The sequence below is a fragment of the Amia ocellicauda genome, chromosome 3 (assembly GCF_036373705.1).
Source record: "Amia ocellicauda isolate fAmiCal2 chromosome 3, fAmiCal2.hap1, whole genome shotgun sequence".
Taxonomy (NCBI): Eukaryota; Metazoa; Chordata; class Actinopteri; order Amiiformes; family Amiidae; genus Amia; species Amia ocellicauda.
In genome coordinates, this window is record NC_089852.1 from 42,787,983 (window position 1) to 42,802,292 (window position 14,310).

The window sequence follows — 14,310 nt, forward strand, 5'->3', positions numbered from 1 at the left end:
GAATAGGTGAAAAGGTGGTTTGCTTATAGCTAAATTGTAGACACTGTAGGAAGCTATCTTGTCTTGGAGCTAATGTGTAACGCAGTCTGCTTGTATTTGGCTGTATGGTCTATAAAGCAAACAGTGACCAGACTACAGGGGTCTTGGTAAAATTCCACTTGCAGCAAACACTCAGTCCTACCCAAGGACAGAGATTAGTACAGAGCACAATTAAACTTATTTCAGGTGAATTTTCATTGTACACCTCTAAGTTGTACAACCAACTGCTATACAACTTAAGGTATCAAAACCATTTGGAATACCATGATTGATTAGGCCCAACATAGATTAAGATCGGTATATCAAATGATACCGGATACTTATTAAATAAATATATATTTTTTAGTTTTGACCATGACATTATATTGCAGATTAGCAGGCCTACTCATGTCTCTGCTGTATAGGACAATATAGTTTGTTTTTGGTAGAGAAGCTGTTGTAAAAAAAACAATTCAAGTTGGATCCTATTTCATGATGAAATATTGATAAGGTGGTATAATGAATTAAGAATCTGTTATTAATGCTTGGAACCTTTACTGGAGGGTTGACATATTGACAAAAGCCACAAATCAGAAAAAATAAATTGCTTTTTTGTTGTTTTGTTAGTTTTTGGTGTAGCAAGTTAAGACCATTAAACAAAGTATGCAGGTGTATGCTGTATTTATTTACTAATATATAATTTCTCAATCTCCCCCACAAAATTATAAGTAAAACATCAAACAAAACAAACAATTTCTATTCTCAGTATGCACACATGGAAGTGGAGTGTAACATGTTGATTTTATTAGCTATAAAATATGTATGCATTCTGTGATTTTTCTGTGAAATTTCAGTGATGTTGTCAGATATAAAATTGGTTAATTATTACATCCAAACAGCCATTGCTGCCATAACAAAAAAATTGCAGACCTTGATTTTATACATTTAAATAAATGTTATCTGGCATAGAAACATATTGCACTGGTTAATTCAGAAACAATGAATTACAACGACCTCCACTAAGAGCTACAGATTCTGTGGTGTTAACATTCAGGTTCATAATATTACTTTAGAAAGTCTACAAACTACACTGGCAAATTACTATTGAATACAGAGACGCACCTTCGTAGTATAAAAAAAAACCCTTAAGATTAGTTCCGACATATTCTTCATACATTTTCAGATGACGTTACCACTATTTTTCCATCATAAAAATACACCAATAATAAAACTAGCTGATAAACCAAATTGCACTTTTAAATATGCACAAACACAAGATCAACAACAAATAAATACATCTTAATTATACGACTTCGGCCCGCCAGTTGCAGTCACTGAGCAAAGCTTAGATTGTTATTTCTCTAAAATGAAATACTTCAATACAGAGAACCCAGAATCTCCTGCCAAATTCCAGAAAACAAATTCCAATGTCAGAATTATGTGCAAAGAATAGTCTTACTGGGTGTCAGCTTCTCTCCAATAAATAAATACTGCAGGTTTAAATCAAATAGATATTTTCCTTAATTTATACAGTTAAGGCCTTGCTAATATATTATCAAGAGAGAAGCCATGACACAATTGAACAACAGAACATATACAAATCGAATGATTCAAGAAAACTATTTTCTAAGCTGGTTAATCTATTCTTAGGATGGCATAAAGTGAACTATTCTCATGAAATCTGGCACTGCTATCAGGTTCACTTTATCTTCTGAAATGAACAATCGAAAGCTTTTCAATAAGAATCTCAATATCTTAAATGTTTATCATTAAACAATACAGTAACACCATTCAACCGAGCATCACTAGAAGGTATATTTCAGTGCAATAATGAGGTTAAGATTTTGTTATTCGGCTGAAGGCAGAGTTTGAACTGGCTTCCCTCTGTGTTTGGTGAAGTCAGAATGGCTTTGTGCCTCATCCTTTAAATCAACAGATATGCATCAATAAAGTGATCTCTGTAGGGCTATGATCTTTGGTGGAAATGTCAGTTATCCAAGAATGGTGCACTTATTTTTTATGAAATTATGCAGTGCACCAATAATCATTAAAAAGCTGTAATAATTGCCCAAAAACAACCGATTTATTGCTTTCAAGGTTTCCTCCCAGAATAATCTGCTCTCTCGGTTTCAGGCAATCCCAGTAGTGTTTATTGTCCCATCGCTCCACCACCCTTCCTGTTTATCGGATGCGGTTCCGGACCAGCGATGACTCGTCGTTGAGCTCTCCGGGGTTGTTCCCGCGGCCGCAGCGGCAGGGCAGGAGCAGGAGGACGACCAGTATGAGCAGCACGAAGGCGCACAGGCCCATCAGAGAGTAGGAGATGAGCCACAGCTCGGACTCCCGCAGGGCCGGCTCCGAGGAGCAGTCGGAGGACACGTCCGTCGCCAAGAATGGACCTGCGATCTCCGAGATGGGCAAGCCTCCTGTCTCTGTTGAATGGAAAACACACACGCGGGGCCAAGTCAACACGAGCTGGGAATGCTGCATTTCATAAGGCAAAAAAAATGTAAAGTGTGGGAACTTTTGTAAATTTGGACACCTTCTAAGGGACAGGATGGATATCAATGTCTGAGGTTAATGAGGATTGCTGACGGACAGACAGCTTGTGAATCCGCTAGTTCTCCTGTTTCTGTGTTCTGTTTCTCTCCGTTCTGTATTCAAGTCTATTTAGATAGGACTTCCTTAAAATGTAAAAGCAATGAAAATAACAAGGAATGAAATAGCAAAATATCTGGGAGCTCCTTATGTTATTGATTTTTTATTTTACTCACCGGCACAAGTGCTAACCGCAAACCCCACCCTCTTCTGAGCCCTGTCAAAGATAACGTAGAAACCCTCCATGACCGTGGCACCAATCACCAGCCCGCTGGTAGATGAAGAGATGCCAAACCGGTAACAGTCCAGGGTGTTATCTACATCCGCAATGGGCTGAACATACAACTGAAGGGAATACAAAACAGATTAGGAAAAAAACGCTCTCCACCCGCTATACAAACACGCTGGCTATGTTCAAATGTTTCACCATTTCCTGACCACATATACTTAAGAAAAGACGTTTTACCTTCTATTAGCAGTTTGCCCAGTGGGTTATGTTATACTGCGCAGTGAAGCTATGCACATGAGTTAAGACTGATTGTACACTAGGTTAAGGCACTAGGCCAAATTTCTGCTCAGAGTCCCTGGACAAGTACTGTCATGTCATGCAAGAACATTTTCCTAATTAAACAATTGAATCTGTTTGTTAAGCAGTAAATAAAGACCAGAAAGCATGGATGCAAGAGTTCAGTCTCTCCGAATTATCGATGAACTGTAAAATTTCAAAAACAAGCAAACAATGATGCATATAATCTTGGTTTGGTCCTGCCACACTTTTCCTGCTGCTATTTGGCTTTCTTTTAATGAAACATGACTGCCCTCTAGTGAGACATTGGTAGTAGTAGATTCTGAAATCTTTGAAAACTGGAGATCTAACCAGTTACTTTATAGCAGCATTCAATGTCGGACCTGTGCAATATAATCTATTTGGTGCTGCCAGTGGTAAGTAACACAATGGTACACAATCCTAAATGTACATGAATTGACTGTATTGAACATGTTTTTGTGTGCATTACTGCATTCCTCTTTTCAAAGCAATGTTGATGTAGAAAATGCTCTGCTCAATAGAAATCATATGGTGAAAAGATTTATAGTCGGAAAGGAATTGGATTCTTTTTATGCAGGGGTTATGGCATTTCCCCATGAGATTTCTCACCTGTGGCATTATGGTGACACGGAAGGATTGGCTGGCGTTCATGCCCCTCAGATAGATGGATATCTTGGGGAAGAATTTCCAGGGCGTTTCCCCTTTCACCCAGCATGCCAGTTTAGTGCCTGTCCAGAAGCCATCTGAGAATTGTTGGACCTACCAACGATGACAAAATGGTCTTCCAAAGAGATGGGCAAGCTAACACAGTTATAGAAAAACTACAAGATGCGAGGTACACTGTAATAAATCAATTTTCTGCCAATAGAGGGTACTTCTTTCAGTCATTCAGCATAAATTATGTGTAACAAATTACTGCCATTTTCTTTCACTAGGTTTTCAGACATATTTTAGTGCTGGAAACGATGGGTCTGTTGCCTTTCTCCTAACAAAAGGATGTGAGAAGTGGAAAATCTAATCTCAGTCAAGGCTTAAAGAGTTCACCAAACTACACTCTCTTACCAAGGATGTGCGGATAATGGCCCCCACCACAGCAGCAAAGACATTGTCAGGAAGACGCAGGAGAGTGGTCCCACTGTCGACAATGGCTTTATCCACATTGTACTGGCATGGGGAAAAAAGAAAAGAGGGAAATTCAATAGGCTTCTTAGTCGAGGCCTTGAACAGACAAAAGCCTCTAATGGCTGCTCCTGTTCTGACAAGGTTTTATAAATAGGAATTTCAGGCAGAGCATTTCTTTTTTCCCCCCTTTTTTGTTGATGTCAGTTTTCGTCCTTGATAGCTAAAAGACACTCTGCTTTGTTGTCCAAATTCATACGATGAAGTCAGGCTCTCACACAGTCTTTATCCAGACTCTGTCAATGCCAGCAGCCCGTTATGCAACAAATTTCTGACATTGTAAAACAGGCTTGAACGTTTTCCCTATTCTGAGAAGAAATACAAAGAGGAGGGTTTGTTTGCTAAAAGCAGACATTCAACAGTTCCTTATTGAGTTCCTGTAGCTGCAGATGAGCTGGGTTTCATAGGACCGACTCAACAGCATTCGATACAAAATGCCAATGAAGAAATCAACGACAACAACAATCTTTATATTTCTACAGTGATTCTCTGAAGATGTCAATCATTGGGCTGAGGGCAAATCTAAACAATTATAGATGTATAATAAACAAATAAGAGATTGATGGAATATTTGACGCTCTTGTGGGTTTATATCTGTTGTAAATTAACAAACAGCATTGAATTGAAATGTGAAGAACTACAGATACTCTAACTGTGAGCCTGAAAAAGACTACCAGAAACAGATGTATGTTCCTAAAGTCTAAACAACCCCTATCCGCAACTTTTCTGCAAAAATCTCACCTCTTTACAGTCCAGGTTTAAATTCTGGCCTCCGACCTCCAACTTTAGAATTTCAACTTGGTAGTACCATTCCTGTTTGATGGGGGTGTACCAAATTGACCCCTTGTACAGAGTTGGTTCGATCCCACCCATGATCTGAAACAGGAACGTTAATGCATATGAATAACCTGAACATAAAAATAAATACTTGTATTAATGCAGTAAGAAATACATTAATAAAAATTATATTGCATTGTTGTAACATCAAGTTTAATACTATCATCTATAGATATGTTTAACTATGCTGTAGTATCAGTACAATTAGTGTTTTGTCATACATAATTTGATGATTCATGCTGTGTGTTTTAGTTGGTCTACATAGAGGCTGCCACACATTTGCTTCAAGCTCTCCAGGTAGTCCAGCAAGCAGCACTGCTATAGAGAAGGCAGATTGAGATGCTCACTTCTTCTGCCCTGTTGAACCGTCTGCTCCGGTATCACCAGTTCATATTCGTGGCTCGACCTGCTGACCCTTCATGAGCTACACAATCAGAGTGACAGATGCCCTCTCCAAAGGGATGTGCTTTTAGCTTAATTAGCCACTCCCTAACTTAATTTGGTGGCCCAGGCATATGGGATATTTCAACTTAGTCATTGCTGATCAACTTCACAGGGAAGCCAGAAGCTCCCTCAGCTTATTTGTAATAGAAACATTTATCTGTTGAGAACTAGTCATATCCCAGGTTGTGAGTGAGTGCATGAGTGTGAGTGTGAGTGTGAATGATACAACTGGTTTTCCATCACTGTTGTCCGAATAAAATACATATTAGGAGAAAACAACAAGGATCCCCAGGGTATGATGGGCAATAGGAAGTCCAGCTCTATTTACCCAGCAAATCTGCTTTGCACCGGGATATTACCAAAGTCCAGACCACTCACCAGACTCCCAACAGCCGGTTCGGTATCACTGGCTGCTGACACACCCGAGCCACACATCTGGAGCGAGAAGACATTGGGAATGGCCGCCTGTTCCACCAAGGAATTGAAGAAAGGCTCCACCGATGCATCCGGCTGAAAGACATCCAACATTCGAGGGCTTTCATTTGGGACTGGTCCACTGGAAATTCCAGGGCCAGAGACATTGTTAGGTTTTCCCTGAAACGTATGTGGTTTATTAAAGTCTCTGAAAGCACTTCAACAGAGATTAAGTTCTAGTTCAGTATTGGGCAAAAATCAACTGCCAAGATGAAGGATATATCAAGCACAAATTGTCATCCATGATAATGTATTCAGATTAGAGATCGCTGGCATGCAAGCACAAGTTGTGCATTAAAAGGGGTGCTAACCTTGGAAAACTAATAAGCACATAACTACCACAAATTTAACATTCATAATAAATTAGCAATTGATCAGCATGTTCTTAAATATATTTGCCTCTATCAGACTCCAGACAAAGTACAACAAGCAAATAAAATACAATTGATATCAGATAATAATTTATTTATGTTTGAAGAGATACTCAAATGGCCTACTCTCGTTTGTAAACTGTTCTTATGTTCTTTTGTATGGTTTGTCCACAACTAAATAGTAAAAATCTTACCACTTTGGACCTTTCAAATATGCTGAGACACCCAGCCAGTGTTTACTTTTTGATAACACTGAACTGTTCTTCAAATTGTGTCACACCTTAGTACAATACTGCACTTCCTCTATTGGTCCTCACAGCAGGAAGACATACCAACCGGTATAATGTTAAAGACATTGCATGTCCACTCACCCTAGCCAGCATTGGGTAGGCCAGTCCCAGAATACCTTGCCAGCTCACCCCTGGCAAGAAGAAACCGTCTGAGGTCAGGATGGAAGCAATGTTGATAGTAATGGTGCTACTTGGTCCTTTCGTTATAGAAACTCTGTCGGTGCCAAGTTCCCCTTCCCAATTCCCTTGTGTGTATCTCACAGACACGGACCTGTAACTGGGTGTGTAGGTAGTGGAGCTGAGAAAGAAAAAGACTGGGTCTAAGATTTATTTAGTTTCTGTGTTACATGGTCATGCAAGGGAGCTATTCCCCTCTTTAGACTGGGGGTTAAAGCTCTGCATGTATACTTCTTATGTGAGCCTTTCAAGTCTCTATATTACATGAGGTTGTTAAGAGAGCATTATTTACATAATTTACTTATGCAGTTTAATGTAGGAAACAAATTAGGGTTGCATATTTCTCTGGGTTAGAGTCCCCAGTAAACATAGGCTTTTTAAAAGGTTAAGGTTGCTTTGCTTACTGACTGCACTCAATTGGTGTAGATTTATAAGGCCCTCGCTTTACATTTTGGGGTTGGGGTTCAGGCTGTTGTTCAGGCCTAAAATGGGGTTGGTAAACTGCTAATGTAACTGTCAACAGACCAGGTATACTTGCTGCTTACAGTTTACTGTTGAAAAAGTGTGTGACGTAGGGATCTGGAGCACCAGCCACTGCAAAGTTACTGCTTCCTGTATCGACCAATATATTCAGCTGTAAAACATAATGGGTATATAATTACAACTTTATCACTGCAGGATGAACAAACCAGCCTAACAATTTCTTTGCAACTCATTAAACAGTTGTCAATCGTAGTTCTGATTTTGGGGTTGAAATGGAAAAGTATAGACTAGTTAATTCCCATTCAAAATCATTGTTCTACATCTTTTGCAGAATATATTCTGGACCTATATTGTGAAGCACCGACTACAGTCACAAGGGAGTCAGCTGGAATGATGTCACCTCTGACAATAGATCAAGAAGCATGAACTAATCGGTTAACAGACGATTGTAATCTCAGTTACAGACGCCAAAGGAACATTAAAAGCATTTCTCATCATTAACAGGGCTATTGGCATAGTTCTTCCTCTGCTGCACTTTACAAGGGAGTTTATTTTCCAGCTAACTGCCTTTTTAAATCTTGTTAGGCTATTTAACTCGCTTACTGAGCACTTTAATTTGATGAAGAACAAGCAATCTGAGGCCCCTTGGAATAAAGGGGACCGCGCACAATGCAAGTAGCATTAAGATCTTTCCATAGTCCAGTCTTCTGCTGGAGGTAAAGACATCTGCAGCATTTAGCGAAATATGGTTTTCAGAGATATGTGACCATGTTGAATTCCTTGTAACTAAGATTTACATTTGATAAGTAAATACTGCCTATGAATGCTTAGATCAGATTGTTAGAGTCCTCAAACATTAACAGGAAAGGTGCAAGACCTGTTCAACAACAAAAACAAATAAGGATATTGACTATCCATTACATTAGCCAGTAATGCCAAAGCATAAGAGTCACATTTTAATGAAAGCTGTAGAAAATAGGGAACCACAACCGAATACATACAGGAGTGTCATTCTCAACAAATTTGATGTGAAACTCGTAAGACAGAAATGCAAGATCTTATACTTATACTTGCAGGGCATTTCTCCCCTTTTTTTTAACATTTTGGCAGAGCCGACACTGAATCGGTCTTACCCACCCCCCCACACATGCACAGTCAGCGCGCCTGGCTAATCACCCCTCATTGCGCTCACACCACTAATTGGCAGCCACTCAGTCATAGAGGATGCATCTGCTACCTGTTTGTACCAATTAGCAGATGTGAAACACTCCAGTGACACCTCGTCCTCTTCAACGGGTTAACAGATGTGGCAATTAGTGGCTCATTTGAATACTGGCTCGTTTAGCACAAGGATCCTTAATTACATCACGGGTAGGCCTGCTTTCAGCCTCCTTCTGCAGCCGCGGCATATCAGGAGCACTAACCGGGAAACGGGGAGTGTTGACAAACAATGGCTTCAAATGCTGATTCATTCTGATCACGCTAATTCACTCATTGCTCATGAAACAAACTTAGCAGAAAGGGTCAGTGAAGGTAGGAGCACAGACACAGAGCGCCTTACTTGACTGATAGCTTCTCAAATTACCTTCCATGTCTTCTTGAAATAATTCTGTAACACGATTATCTTAAATGTATCAGAAATTCGTTACATTCCGTGACCACTAGTATGTGGCACATTTCACAATTTCATAATGGGGAATGTGCCATCAAGTACTGGGTTTGGATGTTTGTAAGGTTTGGGTATTTCATTTTTGTTGATATGCACAAAAGGTAGAGAAGGGATGGTTCATGAACTAGTAGAGACGGGAATTCTACATGATAATGTCCCCCCCCCAACCCCACATAAAACTGGGCCAATACGTCATAACCCACTTCTTAACCAAAACACAGATTACAACTGTCCTAATCCCCACTTCCTTCTGAAGACATGATTACTTCATGTAGGTGGCAGTACTCAAACTCTGACATTTAAAGCTTTCATGTTTAGCCCCCTTCAAATAAGGGAGGAAAATATCATACAGTGAGGGAAAAAAGTATTTGATCCCCTGCTGATTTTGTACGTTTGCCCACTGACAAAGAAATGATCAGTCTATAATTTTAATGGTAGGTGTATTTTAACAGAGAGAGACAGAATAACAACAACAAAATCCAGAAAAAGGCATTTCAAAAAAGTTATAAATTGATTTGCATGTTAATGAGGGAAATAAGTACTTGATCCCCTATCAATCAGCAAGATTTCTGGCTCCCAGGTGTCTTTTATACAGGTAACGAGCTGAGATTAGGAGCACTCTCTTAAAGGGACTCTCCTAATCTCAGCTCGTTACCTGTATAAAAGACACCTGTCCACAGAAGCAATCAATCAATCAGATTCCAAACTCTCCACCATGGCCAAGACCAAAGAGCTGTCCAAGGATGTCAGGGACAAGATTGTAGACCTACACAAGGCTGGAATGGGCTACAAGACCATCACCAAGCAGCTTGGTGAGAAGGTGACAACAGTTGGTACGATTATTCACAAATGGAAGAAACACAACATAACTGTCAGTTTCCCTCGGTCTGGGGCTCCATGCAAGATCTCACCTCGTGGAGTTTCAATGATCATGAGAACGGTGAGGAATCAGCCCAGAACTACATGGGAGGATCTTGTTAATGATCTCAAGGCAGCTGGGACCATAGTCACCAAAAAAACAATTGGTAACACACTACGCCCTGAAGGACTGAAATCCTGCAGCGCCCGCAAGGTCCCCCTGCTCAAGAAATCCCTCCTGAGATGTGTGCAAACCTGGTGGCCAACTACAAGAAACGTCTGACCTCTGTGATTGCCAACAAGGGTTTTGCCACCAAGTACTAAGTCGAAGGGGTCAAATACTTATTTCCCTCATTAACATGCAAATCAATTTATAACTTTTTTTGAAATGCCTTTTTCTGGATTGTTTTGTTGTTATTCGGTCTCTCACTGTTAAAATACACCTACCATTAAAATTATAGACTGATAATTTCTTTGTCAGTGGGCAAACGTACAAAATCAGCAGGGGATCAAATACTTTTTTCCCTCACTGTATGTAGTACAGTGCATATAACATGATAAATAACTTTGTTGTTAGTAGATAAGACCAAATGTTTTGGAAAAGGCCCTTCCTTAAATGGGACATGAGTTGTGTGGTGCATCAACATATTGATGCCAGTGTATCTTATATGTATTAATGCATGCGATTGTGTGTGGTGGTGTATCTGTAAAAGATCTAGATATTGTTCTAGTAGGCAAATTCTGCGATGTAGTTTATTTACAAAGGATCATTTTTACATATAGATGAAACCCTGAAACACGTAACACCTCTTGACAGACATGCATTATTATTTTAACCACATCTCTGTAAGGTTACACTTATACAAGCTAGTAAACGTTATTTGACTTAAATATTTGGTTCCGTGAAATAATTTGAATTTTTTCACACTATATTTTCATAGTGAGAAGTAGTTGAATAAATTGAAGATGTTTAGATATTGGGAAAAGCCACAATATTAAGGGAAGAGTTGTAGAAGGTCAGGGATCTAGAACTGTGTGCAAAATAAGCACCTGACCACTTCCAACAAAAAAAAGAAAACATCTGTATAGCCATTAAAAAAAAAAGCTTATTTTATCCCTTTGTTTTTAATTAATCCTTGTCAGCTGCCTCGGTAACTCCAGGGGAGGCCCATAGTGCATCATGTGAGCCAGGCCTGACCGAGCTAACAGCCCATACTGCAGGGCATCATGGGTTTGCTCAGGATCTCAAGAAAGACCACACTGCAGCCTAGTGTCCGCCTGTGGCCACAAAACATCCTGCCTTCCCTCCCATCTCATGCCTGATGCAGCAACGCTTCTCATTCCTCACATATCCAAAAATGCTGCAACCTTTCAAATCAATGTGTATTACAGGAAAGTCTCTTGAGGCATCAAATAAAAACCTCCAGCCCAGACAACTTGCAAAAGACTACTTGGAACATAAAGTACCTTCTGTGCTTCATGTTTGTGTAATGGGGTGGCTGCCAAATTATATCCTGATATTAACGCATTCTTGTCATCAATTACAGAAAAAAAATGGTCTGTTTTAAGACCAAACGACAAGATAATAGCCGATGTGTTTTCTTTACAGAAAAACCCAGAGTCCCCCTTGAGTGTTTTCCATACTGGATCACTGGTGATACTGGAGATAATGGTGAATGCAGATATTAACAACTACTTTAACTTGTACCATTTACTTAAAAGCACAATAATACAGTCTGATCACCAGCACCAAGAGATCTACGCGTTGCCTGAGGGAAATTTCCCTTTTCATCAGGAGCAAGAAGGAAATTGCACGAGGCAAGCATATAAAAGCATTATAAAATAAAGAACTGAAATCCTATATACACACTTTTTCAGCGTCTCGTCTAAGGACAAGGGGAACAGCGCCAGTTCCTCAGGGAAGGACCAGCAGGTCTGAACAGCATCAGTCTGGTAAGGCCACCAGCCCAGCCTTGGAGAAGAGGACTTTCTGCACCCATTGCCAATCCTCCTGTCTAACCCTCATCAGATATGAGGTCTGCCCACATTTGTTTTGCTTTTCCCAAAAGAGCATCTCTAATACTCCACAAGGCTTCTAATAAATCACGTATTGCTTTACCTTACACCCTCCAAATACATTTCTAGACCTGCATGACATCTCTTACTGGCGTGTGTAAGCCTGGTCTCCCTCTGTTTCTCTTTCCATCCAGGGGGCTTCACCTGCAGGGATGTCACCACTGACCCCACTGATCTAGTGACCCCAAGAAAACCTGGCACTGTACTTGACCCCAAGAATTTTTTTTTTTATTTAACAATGGCATAGCCTGAGGTATAAAAAGGTGAACATTAGATTGGACAAAAGACACCTCAACACTTAAAACTGGAAAAGATCTACACTAGCAATGCCTGCTACTACTGTCCAAAATCATAACTCAATGCTGATATCTCAGCATATATATATATATATATATATATATATATATATATATAAAACTGGTGTAATTTACTTATTCTGGAGAAACAGACAGGGCAGAGTATGCTAGATAAAGAAACAAATATCCCCTCTACACATGCATAACTAGCTTTGCATTTCCTGGATACATAAGTTGGATTGTATTTGTGTAGCAGGTACTATTGAGTTCAAAAGAATAGGATTTAACTTACACTATAAATAAAGTCAAGAAACACTTGCTTTCATAGCTTACCTTCTGTGCAGGAGTCCCAATCGACATCTCTATATAGTAACCCCTGCCAGAATCGCCCATTAAGTTGTTTAACATGGATAAAAAGCTGACTTGGCCAGCAGGGTCTGAAGCCAGAGAGAGCCCATCTGTGGGGGTCCCGTTGTTCTTCTGCAGGGGGCTCAGATCCAAATCCACGGAGGACATGAACTTTCCAGGGAAACATTTGAGGGGGAAAGTAAACTGAGAGTTACAAGTCCTAAACAACAAAACCAACCAGAATACATGTAGGGCCATGTTCATGTGCCCCCAATGTCCGCCAGCACGGCAGGGATGGCCAGGAAAACGCAAGTTAAATCCAAACGGAGAGGGTGCAGCCATGGATCACAGCGCAGTCCTGTGTGTTTGGGTGAAACATGATGACAAGTGCTGCAGACTGAGCTAAACTTTTCCGATCCTTCGCCTGATGGGAACAAAGAGCCGAACCTCAGGAAGAGAACAAACACTGCAACATACCGGATACTTCTCTCTTAATTAACAACACACACAAAAATTGGCTTTATTTCCAAGACCTTCCCGATAGCCATGGGACGGATATGACGATTCACGGGGCCGAAGTTTGTTAAATTCCTTTACTTTAGCGGGGGGGAGGTGGAAAGGGCCGATCTATGCAGCCTTTGATTGGTCACGTTGTTGTAGCGCAGATTTCCGCCGTTCTGCGCAGATCTGCAGAATCCCAGCGCTCCCATTGGTGGATCCGCGCAGACCCGCGCAGAAACGCGGACATGTACGCTGCACGAACGCGACCATTATACTTAACCTCGCAACATTGTGGCCACGTTGGAAAATATGTTTGCCTCTTTTCACATATGAAAGTTAGAAAGTATTTTCAAACGAGAAAAGGCCGGTTTTGCCAGTTGCATGAGGTCCTTTGGGGTAGGTGTCAGAGCAGGCCTGAGAAGGGAAATGGTGGAAATAGCCACTTTGGGGTGAAATTCAATTCTTAACTGTGCTTCTTTAATACAGCTAGGGTTATGACTTGGTCTCGGGTTAGGGCTATAAATATACACGGAGATAAAATGAAAAAACACCTGGCTTTTCCCCATAGCTGCTATTCCCCAGTAGCCTCTCCCAGAAGGTAAACACGATGATGCATTATTTGAGCAAGAGCGGATTCAGTGAGCTGCTTTCGTACTCAAAAAGCAATGGATATATCGTGTGTACAGTAGACATGTACATTGTGTTTGGGTACCAGTCATGTAATGTTTATCCTGTTCAATGAGTTACGAGGCTTTTAAGATGCATTTGATTAGTATTGTCTTACATGTTTACAGTAGCTACAGAACTGGGACCCACATTAAAGGTTCTTTCAGTTTCTCCTCTCTAGGCCTCAAGTAAATAGTCCAACTTATCCCCTGAACCCCAACACTTTTAAGTATCTTTGGTCAACCAGTTTGTTTGCCTTGATTCGGAGCATAAACAACACAATGACTAACAGAGAGGTCAGTGTTTGAAGTGTTTCTGATGGGGGTTGGTGATGAGACAGTCAGTCTAACCAGGGAAGCTGCATGAGTGTTATATGCGCCTTGGCATATGTTGGTTTAATGGGATAATTCCTCCTCTTTTTGCAAGCAAATTTGATCATGTGTTTATGTAATATACTGCCATAGTGATATCGGCGTGA

General features: G+C 40.4%; 1 protein-coding gene across 1 annotated transcript; it reads right to left on the reverse strand.

Annotated features, from left to right (window-relative positions):
- Positions 1–682: 682 nt before the first annotated feature.
- On the reverse strand, positions 683–13,235 carry bace2 (beta-secretase 2). Its single transcript, XM_066699590.1, has 9 exons — positions 12,651–13,235; positions 7,481–7,569; positions 6,840–7,056; positions 6,002–6,133; positions 5,084–5,218; positions 4,226–4,327; positions 3,773–3,922; positions 2,793–2,961; positions 683–2,450 (listed from the first exon to the last, which is right to left on the reverse strand). The coding sequence occupies exons 1-9, from the start codon at positions 13,005–13,007 to the stop codon at positions 2,200–2,202; spliced, it is 1,602 nt and encodes a 533-aa protein (XP_066555687.1). The 5' UTR covers positions 13,008–13,235; the 3' UTR covers positions 683–2,199.
- Positions 13,236–14,310: the final 1,075 nt, after the last annotated feature.

Coding starts and splice junctions, on each gene's coding strand:
- bace2 (XM_066699590.1), bottom strand. CDS start 13,007: ATGGCTGCACCCTCTCCGTTTGGATTTAACTTGCGTTTTCCTGGCCAT. Junction 7,057..7,480: donor CACTTTTTCAACAGTAAACT/GTAAGCAGCAAG, acceptor TTTCTTTCTCAG/CTCCACTACCTACACACCCA. Junction 6,134..6,839: donor CCTACCCAATGCTGGCTAGG/GTGAGTGGACAT, acceptor GATGTCTTTCAG/CCGGATGCATCGGTGGAGCC.